Raw genomic sequence first — 18,567 nt, 5'->3', positions numbered from 1 at the left:
CAGGAATAGCGGCAGCCGTGACAGGAGTCTCATGAATGAGGATTTATCAGTCTTCCTTGTCCTCAGAGAAATCAATGATACTTACCTGTGGCAAGTGTTCTCCGAGGACAGGAGGAATGATAAATCTTCCCATCTCCCCAAGCAGCTGTACTCCTCTAGTTAGTAATATAGACTGTGGAGGTCTTCTGTGAGAGCAACAGACAGAACAGGTGCATGTATATAGTAGGCCTGCTCAAAAGATTCTAGAAAAGTTGTTAGTGCTTCCCATGCCAGGCTTTGTCAGTGTGATCATCTATGATTCAGGATTTATGTCCTGTTGTCTTCAGAGAATTTCTTCCACAGGTAAGTAACTTGATTAAACAGAACTACAGCTATCACCAAGCTCCATGGAATTCTTGATTTCAAAGGAAATCAAGAAAACTAGAATTGCCCTTCACAACTTTGTGGCCAATTATGCAAATAAGATCAATACCACTGAAAAATTGCGCATAAGTGGAAAAGACCCTTATAAAGTTACCTCCAAAGAGAACAGTTTCCAAAAGCTATTCACCTAGGCAAATGGATGAAAATTGCCCACTATCTCTGCAGATAAAAGCACACACTGATGATTGTTTTGAGTTTCCTGGCTGTCAGGATCTTTTGTTTTGGTGAACTGCAGCTATTCTTTGTTGCCTCCCAGAAGCTGTCACCTAGGCAACTGCATAGCTTGCCTATTGGTTCAGCCATCCCTACTCACCTTGAGCTACCGATGAAAAGGTGTAAACTTAGTTTATATAAAGTAGAGTGAGACAGAGGCGTTCCTGAAAGCAGGAAGGAAAACAGCAAAAATCCACCATTGGTAGAAGCACAAGGTATATGTGCCACGTTACCGGCCACCTGACGCATGAAAGGGTTTATTGTAGCAGTTAGCTTGCTTGGTACACATGGGTTCGCAGTATATTAAAATGAATGGTAAGAAGGCCATTAGGTATTCCTCCACAATTCACAAAAGTAAACATGGAGAAATTCACCGTCAGGTTCATGGCAGTATGTAGAAGAGTTAGTAGAGAGGATTTACTACCAGATTTTTTTTTCTGCAACCATAGCAAGTATTTGGCAACTTTAAAAGACAGAATGGAAGCACAGCTGTGCAAGGAGATAACGGCAGCTTCACTGTGCAGAAGTTTGCGTGTGAAGAAAACAAAGGTATCAGTACACATCTGTGTATAATCTGCACAGAAATATTAATCTCACAACAATTTTATGTGCAAGAAAGTTTTGTGAGGCTAATATTTATGCGCCAAACAACATTCCAGTTCACACGCAAATGTGTGCTGGCACTTTAAACATGTGAAATAGTGGTGGTGTGAGGTCGTTTTGATCCAAGCACCTTGAGGCTTTTTTCCCCCCTTAAATTTTCAACGTTATAAGTGTGGTCACACTGTGTGACCATTCTATCATTCCCCCTTTTTTTACAAGAAGCAGTGGGAGTTATTGAGTTTAGTATATGTTACTTTAAACATGTGCACAGTGAAGCTACCCTTATTGCAGAACATTTGTGCACGTGTCCAGCAGGCTGTCCCTGATTAGAGTGCAAGTTGTGTGCACTTTGAATTGCATCTCATTATTTTACTGCATCACTGTGGAATATTTTCTTGATCAGTTCACGGTAGAAGCCACATTCTCAGCCATTGACATATGGTTCTGTCATTATGCACAAGGTGCAACATCTGTAGGGGCTTTTACCAAAAGTTCTAGAAACCATTTTCGGAGCCGGGCATGCGCAGGAGTAGGAATGAGTGAGGATGCTCCTTAGCCCACTATCCACCAACAAAAAGGTAGACCCAGGAGAGGGGGCTGCTGTCAAGGGGTGGGGGGGGGGGGGGGCTTGGGAGAAGGGAACTGCCACCAGGTCTGGGGTAGCTTTGTTTCTGCCTTCAGTTTCTGCTGAAACCGGGCGGCCACTTTCGGTCACAGATTCAGCTTTGGCAGAAACTAAGGATCCTGGTTTCAGTCAGGCTTTACTGTTTGCTTTTATACCTAGGGGTCCTTAAGGCATAAGTCATTTTCCCCTTGTCTGTTGTCCTGCCTTTCCCAGATCTCATGTTTTATGCTGCTTTCTCCTGCAGATTCTGTGCATTGATGAAGCCACAGCCAGTGTGGACCAGAAGACAGACTGGCTTCTCCAGCAGACAATTCGTGAACGCTTTGCTGATAAGACTGTACTCACAATTGCTCATAGGTCAGTTCTTAGTCTTCATTGTATTTGTAAATAAGTTGTCTTCCTCTTGTGTGTTCCTGCTAGTGTTGCTATTGCGGGACCCCTTGTAACTTATACGTGGGCAGATTGCAGAAAAATATAGGCCTGGGGAATGTTCTTACCAGACCATGGGGAATGATAATGACATTGAAATCCTACAACCTCTCAATCTATATCAAGAAAGTTTTTCCTTTCTTGTGGTTGGATGAGATGTTCTAAATGTCAGCAGGCCTCAATTCAGAATGGTGCAATGAGGTAGCACAGCTCAGCCACTGAAAGATATGTAAACACTATATCATCACTGTACCAGAAAAACACTGGTACAGAATCAGAGAGAATAAAGAACTTTAACAGTTTACCATAAAAAAATATTTAAATTCTGGTAACACCTCAGTAGCAGTAACATAAACTCCTTCCATTGCCAGTCACATTCTGATATATAAAACAACATATTTATTACAGAAGGAATTATTAATAACTAGAGCTCACAGACTGATGACCGGTACTGATGTAATGCAACCCACCCAGAATAATATATTGGAACATTTTTATCCTGGCAATTCCATCCCGGCAGGTACATGCCTCTCAGTTAATTGACCTGTGATTGGGTACGTCATGCTTATCACTAATGGAAAACTCAGCCCTCATGCCAGTAATGGGCAAGTTCCACAAAAATAAAACAGTACCTCATTAGTTCCTTGCCTGGAACTATTCACAGTGATATCTGTCTGTGTCCTGGTAGGCCCGAGGGTGACCAGCCCTCTCTCTACATGGAAAGGAATGTATAGACCATGAAGGCATTATTATACATTAGATTACTTGCTGTGGTTTAAATCTCTTTGCTAGGTTCTCTCTATACTCACATCTTAAAGAGGCTTTACTCTTTCCAAGGCTAAAACGTTCACTCTGGGGAAAGGAAAAGAAAGAGCATTTTTTTTCACAGACGGCATTCTGTTTGATTAATAGGACAATCACAACGTAGTGGGCAATATGCCCTAACTTCATGGTTCATTTCCATTGTTCCATATTAAATACATAAGAACCATTCTAACCCCTGAAGCAGGCATTTGTACGCTGAAACACGGCCCGTGTCGGGTCATTTTCAGATTAAAGGATGACCGTTATCTCTATCCTGAAGGCCCAGTGTTGCTTTTTTTCTGTTTCTGTTTAGACAAACAAAACAAGCCATATTGCTACAGATCCTTACAGAGAAATTATTTTCTAATTAATATATACAGGGATAGGCAGGTCAGGTTTTCAGGATATCCTCAATAAATATGCATTAGATAGATTTGCATACAGTGGAGGTAGTGCATGCATATTTATCTCATGCATATTCACTGTGGGTATCCTGAGAACCTGACTTGCCTGTAGCACTTGACCAGAGTTGCCTTAAAGAATCCCTCATCTACTACTACTACTACGTATCACTTCAATAGTGGCACAAGGCATACGCAGCGCTGTACATTAAACATGAAAAGACAGTCCCTGCTCAATGAGCTCACAATCTAAATAAGACAGTTAAACAGACAGAACAACTACGAGGTAAGGGAATTAAAGAGGTGGGGTACAGGGCAAGTGAGTAGAGGTTAGGAGTCAAAAGCAGTGTCAAAGAGGTGGGCTTTTAGCCTAGACTTGAAAACAGCCAACGACGGAGCTAGACGCACAGGCTCGGGAAGTTTATTCCAAGCGTGAAGTGCAGCGAGATAAAAGGAATGGAGTCTGGAATTAGCAGTAGAGGAGAAGGGGACAGACAAGAGATATTTATCTACAGAGCGGAGTATCCAGGGGGGGGGGGGGAGCGTAGGGAGAGACAAGAGTGGAGAGGTATTGGGGAGCGGCAGAGTGAATGCTCTTATAGGTCAGTAAGAGAAGTTTGAATTGAATGCGAAAACGGATGGGGAGCCAGTGAAGTGACTTGAGGAGAGGGCTAATGTGAGCATAGCGACTTTGGCAGAAAATGAGTCACGCAGCAGAGTTTTGGACTGATTGAAGAGGAGAGAGATGGCTAAGTGGGAGGCCGGTGAGAAGCAGGTTGCAGTAATCTAGGCGAGAGGTAATAAGAGTGTGGATAAGGGTTCTGGTAGAGTGCTCAGAGATGAAGGGATGGATTTTGCTGATGTTATAGAGAAAGAAACGACAGGTTTTGGCAATCTGCTGAATGTGAGCAGAGAAGGAGAGAGAGGAGTCAAAGATGACCCCAAGGTTACGAGCTAAAGAGACAGGGAGAATGAGAGTGCTATCGACAGAAATAGAGAAAGGGGGGAGAGGAGAGTTGGGCTTAGGGGGATAGATGAGAAGCTCGGTCTTGGCCATGTTAAGTTTCAGATGACGTTGAGACATCCAGGCAGCGATGTCAGATAGGCAGGTTGAAACCTTGGTCTGAATGCTGGTTGAGATTTCGGGGGTAGAGAGGTAGATCTGGGAGTCATCAGCGTAGAGATGGTATCAAAAGCCATGGGATGATATCAGAGAGCCAAGGGAAGAAGTGTGATGGAGAACAAGAGAGGACCGAGAACAGAACCTTGAGGTACACCAATTGTCAGTGGGATAGAAGTGGAAGAGGATCCACCAGAGTGTACACTAAATGTGCGAAACGAGAGGTAGGAGGAGAATCAAGAAAGAACAGGGCCCTGGAATCCAAGTAAAGACAGAGTATCAAGGAGTAGGCTGTGATCAACGGTGTCAAAAGCGGCAGATAGATCGAGAAGGATGAGGATAGAATAGAGACCATTGGATTTGGCCAGGAACAGGTTGTTGTAAACTTTTGTAAGTGCAGTTTCAATTGAATGAAGAGGGCGAAAGCCAGATTGGAGTGGGTCAAGAACAGCATGAAATGAAAGTCAAGACAGCAGTGGTGAACATGTAGTGCACCATCCTGCTTATAATCGAACGAGAAAAACGCCCAAGTTCCGACCTAAATCGGGAGATGGACGTTTATCTCACAAAAACGAATAACGCGGTATAATCGAAAGCCAAACTTGGACGTTTTCAACTGCACTCCATCGCAAAAGCGTACAAAGTTGACGGGGGCGTGTCGGAGGCGTGGTGAAGGCGGGACTGGGGCATGGTTATCACCCGAACAGAGATGGGCGCCTTTCGCCGATAATGGAAAAAAAGTATGCGTTTGTAGCTAGAATTTAGGGCACTTTTCCTGGACCCTGTTTTTTCACGAATAAGGCCCCAAAACGTGCTCTAAATGACCAGATTACCCCCAGAGAGAATCGGGAATGACCTCCCCTGACTCCCCCAGTGGTCACTAACCCCCTCCCACCACAAAAAATGATGTTTCACAACTTTTTATTTTCACCCTCAAATGTCATACTCACCTCCCTGGCAGCAGTATGCAGGTCCCTGGAGCAGTTGTTAGGGGGTGCAGTGGACTTCAGGCAGGTGGACCCAGGCCCATCCCCCCCTACCTGTTACAACTGTGCTGCTTAATGCTTAGTCGTCCAACCCCCCCAAACCCACTGTACCCACATGTAGGTGCCCCCCTTCACCCCTTAGGGCTATAGTAATGGTGTAGACTTGTGGGCAGTGGGTTTTGAGGGGGATTTGGGGGGCTCAACACACAAGGGAAGGGTGCTATGCACCTGGGAGCTCTTTTACCTTTTTTTTTGTTTTTGTAAAAGTACCCCCTAGGGTGCCTGGTTGGTGTCCTGGCATGTGAGGGGGACCAGTGCACTACGAATCCTGGCCCCTCCCACGAACAAATGCCTTGGATTTATTCGTTTTTGAGCTGGGCGCTTTCATTTTCCATTATCGCTGAAAAACAAAAACGCCCAGCTCACAAATTGGCGAATAAAACATGGACGTCTATTTTTTTCGAAAATACGGTTCGGTCCACCCCTTCACGGACCCGTTCTCGGAGATAAACGCCCATGGAGATAGACGTTTTCGTTCGATTATGCCCCTCCACATCTCCCAAGAGGATCAGAGACTTGGTCAATTATCGTGGCTTGAATTCTTTCTGAAATCATTATACCCACCCGTGCTGTCTTTTTTAAGAGGTGAGAAGCAAATTTGTCAGTTGAGAATGCCTTAGAGGTTAGTAGTTTCTCATCCCACTTATGAAAATGAGTCTCTTGTATTAAGCAGATGATTAGCTTCTAATCTAGAAGCTTCACAAATTAAACTTTTCCTCTTAAAGGGAGAATTTAAGCCTTTAGCATTGATAGTATCAGTCTTAATGTCCGAAGTATTAACCATGAATATCAAGAAAATAATTTTCACTGTAGGTCACAGAGTCATTGACACCATCTATAAGGCAGAACACAGTAATCCTATCCTCACTATCCCCCCTCCCACCTGAAAACTCAAAGTTGATTCCCATGCCTCGCTGCAAAGGAATCAGGTACAGAGGAAGGACCTTATAACCCAGCGAAATTCCTTGACTCCCTCTAATTGCCTGGAGAACATTCATAGTACTTAATGCTTAAAATATACTATAAACATCCAAAATTAAAATTTGTATCACAAGTCAACTTGTTAGGGTAGCTTTAAACAAAGCAAAACTGCAAAAACTGTTACCACATTCAGTGAGTAAATAAAGAAGAGTAAACTTAAATGCAGAGCACCAGCACATATCAGAGTTCCCTGATGTACCTTGAGTACAAACTCAGACTGGTAAGTCCAATTTATAAGATTGATACCTGCCAAAAATTAAATAAAGTTATTTAAGAATGTGGTGATCATTGCTAGGTGCTTCCTGGTGTGATCAGAGACTGCCTCTTCCTGAGAGAAGTCATTGCCATTTAGCTGTGGTAGCGGCAGGGGCGTAGCCACGGGTGGGCCTGGACGGGCCCAGGCCCACCCATTTTCCCTCCAGGCCTGCCCATCCGCATTGCTGTCTCTATCCCTTTTGTCCCACGGAGGCAGCGCTTCCTTCCTGCCCTGTCTTCTCCCGAAGCTCCGCTGCATCGGTCCCTCCCTGCAAGTAGAATCCTCCTTCGCCGGTCGCGCTGCATTGCACACGCAGCTACGCTCCTCCCCCTGCCGCGTCTATCTGGCCCTCTGTGATGCACTTCCTGTTTAGGGCCGGATGAATGCGGCAGGGGGAGGAGCGAAGCTCCATGTGCATGGCAGCGCAGCGCAACCGGCGAAGGAGGATTCTACTTGCAGGGAGGGACCGATGCAGCGGAGCTTCGGGAGAAGACAGGGCAGGAAGGAAGCGCTGCCTCCGTGGGACAAAAGGGATAGAGACAGCGCGAAGGATGCGGATGGGCGGACCAGGAGGAAAAATGGCTGAGCTGCTGGGACATGGGAGGGAGAGGAGGAAGGGGCTGGAGGGAAGGGAGAGAGTTGCTGGGACATGGGAGGGAGAGGAAGAAGGGACTGGAAGGAAGGGAGAGAGTTGCTGGGACATGGGAGGGAGAGGAAGAAGGGACTGGAAGGAAGGGAGAGAGTTGCTGGGACATGGGAGGGAGAGGAAGAAGGGACTGGAAGGAAGGGAGAGAGCTACTGGATATGGGAGGGAGAGGAAGAAGGGACTGGAAGGAAGGGAGAGAGTTGCTGGGACATGGGAGGGAGAGGAAGAAGGGACTGGAAGGAAGGGAGAGAGCTACTGGATATGGGAGGGAGAGGAAGAAGGGACTGGAGGGAAGGGAGAGAGCTACTGGATATGGGAGGGAGAGGAAGAAGGGACTGGAGGGAAGGGAGAGAGCTGCTGGACATGGGAGGGAGAGGAAGAAGGGACAGGAGGGAAGGGAGAGAGCCGCTGGACATGGGAGGATAGGGAGAGAAAGAGGGGAGATGGATGGAAGGATGCAGAGAGAAAGGGGAGAGACTGGAAGGATGTGGAGAGAGAGAGAGAGGGGAGACTGAACAGAAAAGGGTAGAGAGATAGAGAGAGTAGATGGAAGGATCAGGAGAGAGGGTAGATGGATGGAAGGATGAGGAGAGAAAGAGGGAAGACACTGGATGGAAGGGTAGGGAGAAAAAGGAGACGCTGGATGCAAAAGAAAGAGGGGAGCTGCTGGATGGAAAGAGGGAGAGGACAGAGTAGGGAAAGACTGTAGAATAAGAGGAAGGGGCATGTGGCGAACAAGGGTGAGGAAAAGATGAAAAGCCATAGGTGATGAATGGACAGGAAACCCTGGCAAGAGAAAGACGAAGGAAAGCAGAATCTAGAGACTGGGAGCAACACAATGAGAAAAAGTAAATGGCCATACAACAAAGGTAAAGAACATAATTTTATTTTAATTTAGGATAAAGTAATATGGTACCTGTGTTAATAAAGTTTCCTAATACTTCCTTCCTTAGGTCAGGAGAGGATACCATAACAGCGTTATGCTGACCTGAGGCAGGAGGTTTTGGCCTCTGAAAGCTCATTGAAAAGGGTGTTAGGCTTTTAAATAAATTTTCTGAAACCTGATGCACTGAAAAGCAGCACTTTACCCCTATGTGACAAATGCATCTGATTAGTGTGACTAAATTTTGCTGGGGAAGGGGGAATAGAGAGAAAAGTTTGTGCCCACCCACTTTAGGTTCAGGCCCATCCAAAATTGGCAGTCTGGCTACGCCACTGGGTAGCGGGCTTGAGTAACAATTCTCAAGCCAGTTCCTCCTCTTCCCACCACCCCAAGGAGTATAGCCTCTCTTTGTCATCACTCTAAATTTTTTTCCATTAACAGAGAATTGTAATCCGAAGAGAATGGATCAGCGTTATCTGATTTGCTCTCTGTTATGTCTCTCAGTTTGTACCTCCTGCGCAGCGTTCTTGAGGAGACATCAGCAAAGATAGCAATGTCATGTGAGTGGAGGAGTGGCCTAGTGGTTAGGGTGGTGGACTTTGGTCCTGGGGAACTGATGAACTGAGTTCGATTCCCACTTCAGGCACAGGCAGCTCCTTGTGACTCTGGGCAAGTCACTTAACCCTCCATTGCCCCACGTAAGCCGCATTGAGCCTGCCATGAGTGGGAAAGCGCGGGGTACAAATGTAACAAAAAAAAATCCTATTTTCACGCTGCTGCCAGAACCGCATCCTTCATATTAAAATTATGATAACTATGTCTTTTGGAAGGTTATTAGGGCATTTCCCAGCGATCGTCCTGTGGCGCCATCTCAGTGCCAGTCTGGGCTAGAAGTTGCACAGAGAGTTTTTGATAACTCTTTACAATTCTGGAAAACAGGACTCTCGGGGATGCCCCTTATTCGCAGGTTGCTTCTACTGTTTCTGTTCTCCAGTTCCTCAATTTTATTGAGCTCTCTGTTGTTGAGCATATGCAGTTTTCTGTTTCTCCGGCATTATGATTTGCTCAGCCTGCTCCTCACCCCATTGCTCTACTTCTTCCAGTGTATTACAAAGGTCTGCTATGTTTGACCTTAAGTCTGATCCCAAAGCTGCTAAATCAGCCCTTGAGGCGGCATTTTCAGCTTTAATTTCTTTCAGCCAACTCTTGATTTCTTCCATATGTGGTAAAATATCATCTTTACTTGTCATTGTATATTGGAAGGTCCTGATGCCGCCTGGGATGTCGCCATGTTGTCTGCTTTGCAGCGCAACTGACTACTCCCCTGGTAGGTATAATCTTACAGGTCTGTCAGTTTCTTCTTGCTCATGATTAATGTGACTTTATAGTTGATAAGCAGATTCAGGTATTTTAAGTGCCAAAATAAAGGCTAGAGCAGCTGATGTACAGGAATTTTGCTGGGTCAGTGAAGAACCATGGGCTTAAGAAGCCATTCGGCCAGTGATGTCATTTCCTCCTATATTCTATATTTTGATGGGACACTGAGACCTTGCCTCCTTCGTGCCCTAGTGTGTCCTATCTAGAACTTCAGAATGGTTGTATAGTCATATAGAAATGCAGTTCCCCACATGGGCAGCAGAGGGCAACAGTGCTCCAGGATGCTAGGAAGCTCTCTGATTTCAGCACATGGTAGAGTTGGGAATCGCTTCTACAATAATACTAGGAATAATTATTACCTTTCATCCCAGTAAAACTGGAATGAACCTAATGATTGTAGTGCAGCTGTCTTCAAATCTAGGCTGAAAACCCACATTTTTTTATGCTGTTTTTAACTCCTAATCCCTATTCACTTGTTCAGTACCCATGTCTGGTTTTTTTTTTTTTTTTTAGTCATTCATTCTTGTATCCCCATATTATCCAAAAACAAGTTTCAGTTCAATGTGGCTTACAATTTACAGTTATGCAAAGTTACAGTGACTTATTACAGTTACAAAGTGGTGTGGAACATCGTTATAGTATGAACAACGGTGAAAAAAAGAGGAGCAGCTGCAAAGGTCAAAAATTTACATCAGGCATGGATGCTGTTCAAAAATACCATCCTGGAAGCCCAGGCCAAATAACTTCCTTCACCTCACTTTTTGACCATGCTGGCTGTCGTTTGGTCTTCCTTCCTCCTTTTTTTAATACACGGAATATATTAGAGCTAAAAGAAAATCCTTCTGAAAATGGAAGAAGGAACAGACTGAAAATAATAAGAAACAACATAAGGAATGGCAAGTCAAATGCAAAGTGCTGATAAGGAAGGCAAAGAGGGACTTTGAAAAAAGATTGCGTTGGAGGCAAAAACACACAGTAAAATTTTTTTTAGGTATATTAAAAGCAAGAAGCTAGCAAAAGAATCGGTTGGACCGCTAGATGACCAAGGGGTAGAGGGGGCACTCAGGGAAGACAAAGCCATAGCGGAGAGATTAAATTAATTCTTTGCTTCAGTCTTCAATGAGGAAGATTTGGGAGAGATACTAGTGGTAGAAATGGTATTTAAAGCTGATGAGTCAGAGAAACTGAATGAAATCTCTGTAAACCTGGAGGATGTAATGGCACAATTTGACAAATTGAAGAATAGCAAATCTGGACCAGATGGTATTCATCCTAGAGTACTGATAAAATTGAAAAATGAACTTGCGGAACTATTGTTAGTAATATGTAATTTATCTTTGAAATCAAGCATGATTGGAGGATGGCCAATGTAATGCCGATTTTTGAAAAGTTTCCAGAAGAGATTCGGGAAATTGTAGACTGGTGAGCCTGACGTTGGTGCCAAGCAAAATGGTAGAGACTATTATAAAGAACAAAATTACAGAGTGTATTCAAAAGCATGAATTAATGAGAAAAAGCCAACATGGATTTAGTGAAGGGAAATCTTGCCTCACCAATCTATTACATTTCTTTGAAGGGGTGAACAAACATGTGGATAAAGGTGAGCCGGTTGATATTGTGTATCTGGATTTTCAAAAGACATTTGACAAAGTACCTCATAAAAGACTCCAAAGGAAATTGGAGAGTCATGGGATAGGAGGTAGTGCCCTATTGTGGATTAAAAACTGGTTAAAAGATAGAAAACAGAGAGTAGGATTAAATGGTCAGTATTATCAATGGAGAAGGGTAGATAGTGGGGCTCCCCAGGAGTCTGTGCTCAGACTGCTGCTTTTTAACATATTTATAAATGATCTAGAGATGGGAGTAACTAGTGAGGTAATTATTTTTATTTATTTATTTTTGTTACATTTGTACCCCGAGCTTTCCCACTCATGGCAGGCTCAATGCGGCAGGCAATGGAGGGTTAAGTGACTTGCCCAGAGTCACAAGGAGCTGCCTGTGCCGGGAATCGAACTCAGTTCCTCAGTTCCCCAGGACCAAAGTCCACCACCCTAAATTTGCTGATGACACAAAGTTATTCAAAGTTGTTAAATCACAAGAGGATTCTGAAAAATTACAAGAGAACCTTACGAGACCGGGAGACTGGGCGTCTAAATGGCAGATGACATTTAATGTGAGCAAGTGCAAAGTGATACATGTGGGAAAGAGGAACGCGAATTATAGTTACATAATGCAAGGTTCCACATTAGTAGTTACTGACCAGGAAAAGGGATCTAGGCGTCATCATTGATGATTCGTTGAAACCCTCTGTTCAGTGTGCGGCAGCAGCTAAGAAATCAAATAGAATGTTAGGTATTATTAGGAAAGGAATGGAAAACAAAAATGAGGACGTTATAATGCCTTTGTATTGCTTCATGGTGTGACCACACCTTGAATATTATATTCAATTCTTGTCGCCACATCTCAAAAAAGATATAGTGGAATTAGAAAAGGTACAAAGAAGGGCAACAAAAATGATAAAGGGGATGGGACAACTTCCCTATGCGGAAAGGCTAAAGCAGCTAGGGCTTTTCAGCTTGGAGAACAAACTGCTGAGGGGAGATATGATTGAGATCTATAAATTAATGAGTGGAGTGGAACAGGTAGATGTGAATCACTTGTTTACTCTTTCCAAAAATACTAGGACTAGGGAGCACACAATGAAACTACAAAGTAGTAAATTTAAAACAAATCGGAGAAAATATTTCTTCACTCAACATATAATTAAACTCTGGAATTCGTTGCCAGGGAATGTATTAAAAGCAGTTAACTTAGCGGGGTTTAAAAAAGGGTTGGATGGCTTCCTAAAGGAAAAGTCCATAGACCATTATTAAAATGGACTTGGGGAAAATCCACTGCTTATTTCTAGAATAAGCAGCATAAAATGTATTGTACTCGTTTGGGATCTTGCCAGGTACATGTGACCTGGATTGGCTACCGTTGGAAACAGGATGCTGGGCTTGAATGGTCCCAGTATGGCAATACTTATGTCCTAATTTCTTGAAAAGGTAGGTCTTCAGTTCTTTTCTGAATTGAAGATAGTTAGTAATGCTTCTTGTGGCTTTGGGTATTGAGTTCCACCATTTGGAGCCCAGATAACTAAATCCATCTGTGTAAATGGTTTTATAAATTATATTTCTGCAGTTGGGTAAATGAAGAAGGAACCTCTGGTTTCTGGACTTGCATTTCTTGGGGATAGTTCAATCAGATCTAGCATGTGTTCAAGAGACATGCTGAACTGTATTTTGAAAATGAGGGTGCTAGTCTTGAAAAATAATCTTGCCTTGATTGGAAGTCAGTGTAGCATTTCAAGCAGTGGGGTTGCTCTTTTGTATTTCGACTTTTTGAATATCAGTCTCGCTGCTGTGTTTTGAATGGTTTGCAATGATTTTAGTATGTTTTCTTTGTATCCTACATATGCTGCATTACAACAGTCTAGTTGTGATAGTATCATCAATTGCACTATTACCTGGAATGCTTGACTAGGAAAGTAATCTCCATTCCTACTCAGTTTTATCATTCACACCTTAGTAATTCTCTTATTCCTTATTTGCCCTGCTTGTCTGTCCTGATTAGATTGTAAACTCTGTTGAGCAGGGACTGTCTCTTCATTTTCAAGTGTACAGCGCTGCGTACGTCTAGTAGTGCTGTAGAAATAAGTAATATTGGTGGTAGATTGGCAGTTTTCATCTGGGATTAGAACTCTACCATTAGTACAACTTAAATATTTCTGTATTGCTACTAGATGTGTGAAGCTCCATACAAATACACTTGAGACAATTCCTGCTATATAGCGTTTATAATCCAGTCAGGACAGACAGATTTTAGTCATTTAATTCATTAAGTAAATGGTTAAAACCAACAATGCTATGATCAGAAGAACCAGAGGCTCGGGTTTAAAAGATGGAATTTTAAACTGGATTTGAATAAGACCAGAGAAGGGAGCATGACACACTGACTCAGAAAGTGGATTTTACTTCCATTAAAAGCAATGGAAGTAACACCCAGACTGGCGCTCAACATGTCCTCCTTTTTCTGGAGCCATATGGTAACCCTACAGAAAGTGTATTCCAGGCATATAGTGCAACAGGGTGAAAAGCACAGAGTCTGAAATGGTAGAGACGAGCGCAGACAGAGTTCCTGGAGAGTGATATAGGGAGAAGTAATGAGAAGCTGCAGAATGGACGTACTTGTAAGTCAGTCAAACTGTGCGTGGAAATGGGTAGGAAGTCAGTGAAGAAGCTTGAGGAGAGGGGTTATGTGAGTGTAGCAGCACTGGCAGAAAATAAGTTATGTAGCAGAATTATGAACAGATTGAAGGGGAGAGACAGTTTAGTGGGAGACCTGTGAGGGGACAGATTGCAGTAATCTGATAAGGGGGAATGAGACGGTGGGCGAGGGTTTTGGTAGAGTTCAAAATGAAAGAGATGATTTTGGTTTTAGAAAAAAAAAACTACTGGGTCAACATTCAAAGGAACTTCTGCTATCAACTGTGAGCACTCGCCACATATATTCAGTGCTGGTGCTGCTTATTCATATAGAGGCACTGAATATATGTATTTTTAAAATTATTGCATTTGGTGTTTAAAAAGCACATACTCACCGCCAGCTTTGACTATTGCCGTGGACGTGTGTACTGCAGAAAAGAATAGTTTGAAAATGACCACAAGGTTATGAGTTGAGGGGACTGGGAATTTTGTCCTGGCCAGGCAAAGTGACTGCTAGAAAATCACCCGTCAGTGACAAAACCAGCAGTTTGCCCTGTGCTCATCAGTAACTCCCTGCTGTCATTGGAAAGGAAGAATGTGTGGCTACTCTTAATTTGCAGGAGGGGTAAATCTTAAGAGCTCTTTAATGATTCATCAGGAACTGGGATCAAAGAGAACTCCAGTCTATTTATGCAGTCTCATAATACATGCCATTGTACATTTCTCTGTGTAGGCTCAACACCATCATGGACTCAGACAGGGTATTGGTGATGAATGCTGGGAAAGTGGTGGAATTCGACTCTCCCAAAGTGCTTTGCAACAGTCCCGAGTCCTCCTTTCATCGACTTATCCAGAGTGGGGACCAGTGACAGGGTTTGATCATGCCCTTCCTCCCATCTCTAGGGGTGCAATGACATACTCCATTGTAGGAGTCTATTTGTCCAGTGACATGAATAATGATTTTATCCAAATGTAAAGTTTTATTAAAATCAGGTCTGTCACCATATATTCTGTCTGTTTGCTACTTTTGCCTCTCAGATATTAGGGGAAAATGGCTGCCAGTAGATGGTTCCATTGTAACAGATGTGAAATCCTCTTCTTCACATGAGAGATAAGATTCCTGTGATCATTGTCCCTGTCTCCTGAGATTAGATGTTATCCGTTTGTGCATGTCTGTGTGTGTTTTTAATATCACAATGATTAAATAATGCTAGCTCACAAGCCTTGTTTTGGACATGAGAACTGTACAGTATATTCAGAAAGAAGTGTATCTTCAAGATTGAAGGGAACCGTGTCCAGGCCCTCTGTCACATCCATGAAAAGATCACTGAACATGAGGGTTGAGCAGAAGTCACGGGAGCCAAGGAGGGCAATGCAGTATTACCTTCTCTCAGCCAGTTTGTCTCTTTAGTCCTTGTTACTGCCCAGGCCTGACATGAAACTTCAGAGACCACCAGTGTTTACAGTGACATACACAGTAACCAAGCAGATAGACTACTTTTCTTCTCCAGTCTACCCAGTTATTCCTGACTTTGCTGCAAAAAGATATATCTAGCTGTAGGCTGTAGAAACTTTAACTTTTTCAAGATGTTGCTCCTCACCCAAGATCTGCTTCCTTGAGTCTCTACCATCATGATGCATAAATACACAAGATTCGTACTTAACTTATAGTCTAGTGGTGAGGCATGGGAAGGGAAGGATCTGACTGCTGGATTATTACAGACAGCTACCAAAACTAGTAAGGCTGTTGCCAGCAGATTTGGTGCTCTGTCCCCATGGCCGGGTTTGAACAGCCTGCCTCTTCTGTGGGCTGGTTTCCATCTGGCTTCCCTGCACCCTACAATGGCTCTATCTCCTGCTTCTACAGACCGGTTTCCCCTCAGCTGCCCTGCATCCTGTGACTTCTCTGTCTGCTGCTTCTATGGGCTGATATACTCTGTGACTGCACTGTCTGCTGCTTCTCCGGGCTGGTTTCCTCTCAGCTGCCCTGTATCTTGCAGCTGCTCTGTCTGCTGCTGCATCCTTTTTCTCTCTACCTTCTCTTACCTTGCCTTTGCTCTCAAAGAATGGAGGGTGAGCTATTTATGCATGTTGTTCCTCATTTTAGAATGGAAATACACATTCATTTTTAGAAATTTCTGTGCTGGCTCTTGCACTTGTCCCGAGGCAAACATAAATACCACTTTCCTAATCCTTGGGGCCAGCAGCAGTGATGGAGGGGGCAATTGCACTCCTTAATTAGCTCCTCTTGAATGTATAGTGTGTTAAAAATGTCACGTGTGTTTGTGTGAGCACCGGCATGTACTAGACACGTATAAGTGCCTATTCCACAACAATCAACGCCAATTTGTTTCTGCATGTGTAGTTTTCAGAGATCAATGCTCTGGCTGTATGTGCTGGCCAATAACTCTGCACACCTGTGCTTCCTTAGATAAATATTTTATTATCTGATAAAGGGTCTGCATATGGCAGCATCTTTAATAAGATACTGGAGAAAATTTGAAAATCATGACCTGGATGTCCCATTTCCCCTGTGCTAAATGGTCTTTCACGTTCATCATGGTGTTCTACAAAAATGTGTGCTGGTGCTTATATGCACAGCTGTTCTTAGGGACGAGATGGCTGCTCAGGGCACAGACGTCACAGGAGACATGCATCATGCAATCCAGTCACAAAGACTATGTAAGTACAGCATTACAAAATATTATATCAGGCCCTAGAAAGAGAGAGAGGGTCATAAAGCAGAAACAATTTTTAGAGGTACATCAGCATTTGAAGTACTGTGTTCAGTTCTGGAAGCCAAATCTTGCCAAGACTCCAGAGCTAGTCAAATGAAAACAACCACAGCAGTATGGGGTCTACGTCAGAAGATGTATGAGAAGAGACTTGAATATGTATATCCTGGAGGAGAGGAGGGACAGGAGAGATATGATAGACATTTATATTCTTAAGATATTAAGGAACAAAACAACCTTTTCTGAAAGTAGAGAGGCTGTGGAACTAGAAGACATGAAATTGCTAGGAGGGAAACTGAAAAACAACACAAGGAAATACTTTTTCACAGAGACAATGGTCCATGCCTGGAGTGCTCTTCCATGGGAGGTGGTGGAGTCAGAAACAGAGACGGACTTCAAAAAGACATAGGATAAACATAGAGGTTCCCTATATGGTATGAAGGTGGAATAGAAGTATAGAGCATTTCCATTCACAATAAAACAAATAACATTTACACTTTAAATATTTTTTTAAAGGCATAGGGGTGGGTGTTAGCATGGCTCACAGCTAGCTGCAGGACCTCATATAAATGTGGAACACATTACACAGGTTGCAGGTAAAAAGTCAGTGCTTTATTTGTGTACACCAAAAAGGCTGTAGTCCACTCTTTTACATCACAGGCTTAGTCCTTTTAAGTAGTCTCTCGCTGTTACTCAATATAGTCCCAGTCAATACTCATTGGGGCGGCCTCCTAGCCAGGCCCAAACATCCCTTCTGGACACATACCAAATTCATATACTTTCTGAATATTTGCAAGGTTCTCTCATACCTTGGTAGTCTTCTTTCCACACATATAACCAACTTCTAGAGGCTGCCTTTACTTTGTTTCCCATTTCAGGGAAACACTTAGGCTCAGGCTATTCCTCTTTGCTTAGGACTGTAGCCTTCTCTATCCCTGTATCGTTGCTGGGAGGACCTCTCTCGGGACTGCTCTCTAGTGGCTCCTTGCCTCAGACCTCTCTTGCTGCTCCCTTGGAGACTTCTTGCTTCAGGGCTTCCCTGATCTGTTTTACCTCAGGGCATTTAACCACCTTCTTGCCTGAGACCCATTCCTCTGACTCTGCAGGTGTAACTCCACCTACTCTAAAGTGTCTCAGCTTAAGCGGGGGATGGATTCTATGGGAACCCACCCATGTAGCACCCACTCCCTCACAGGGGGGTAGACGGCACCAGACCTCAGCTACATTCCTAAAGACAAAACCCTGCTTACCTTGCCTTTCTGGGCAGACTGGATGAGCTATGTTGGTCATTATTTTATATTAGGTGAAGGTCTGTTCATGTCATGCATATGTGGCTGAACTAAGGGATTCTGATAACATACAATCCTGCTTGTTTGACTTTCTGAAGAGGAGGTGCGATGCTGCTCTACATAGTAACTTACCACCCGATATTCAATGCGATTTAACCAGGCAGCAGAGGATCGAGGTTAAATCGTTTGTGTCTGCCTACGCATGGATAATCAGTAGTCCTTAACTGGTCAGTACTGCTGAATTTCACTACAGTCCAGTTAGTGCTGGCAAAGTGCTATTGGTTCTCATAAGGAGAGTCTTGTGCAAACACTGGATTTCTCTAACAACAATGCAGCCGAGAATCGCTGCATTTATGAATGGAACGCGCCAGCCTGTGCAAGTTGCAAACGTAGGGTGGGGATCATCCCAACAGCTCACGCTGCAGCCCTCAAAGACCAGGGCACGAGGTATGAGTTTGTTACTACAAATGTTGCTTGCTTCAAAAAAAG

General features: G+C 43.6%; 1 protein-coding gene across 1 annotated transcript in view; it reads left to right on the top strand.

Moving 5' to 3' along the window:
• LOC115465420 (multidrug resistance-associated protein 7-like) overlaps nt 1–15,060 on the top strand; it is a 181,945-nt gene extending 166,885 nt beyond the window's left edge. The window contains 2 exon segments of the mRNA XM_030195872.1: nt 2,109–2,221; nt 14,788–15,060. Coding sequence (XP_030051732.1) covers nt 2,109–2,221; nt 14,788–14,923 — 249 coding nt within the window. The 3' untranslated portion in view covers nt 14,924–15,060.
• Nucleotides 15,061–18,567: the final 3,507 nt, after the last annotated feature.

The sequence above is a fragment of the Microcaecilia unicolor genome, chromosome 3 (genome assembly GCF_901765095.1).
Source record: "Microcaecilia unicolor chromosome 3, aMicUni1.1, whole genome shotgun sequence".
Classification (NCBI taxonomy): domain Eukaryota; kingdom Metazoa; phylum Chordata; class Amphibia; order Gymnophiona; family Siphonopidae; genus Microcaecilia; species Microcaecilia unicolor.
This window is presented reverse-complemented; position numbering and strand designations above follow the sequence as displayed.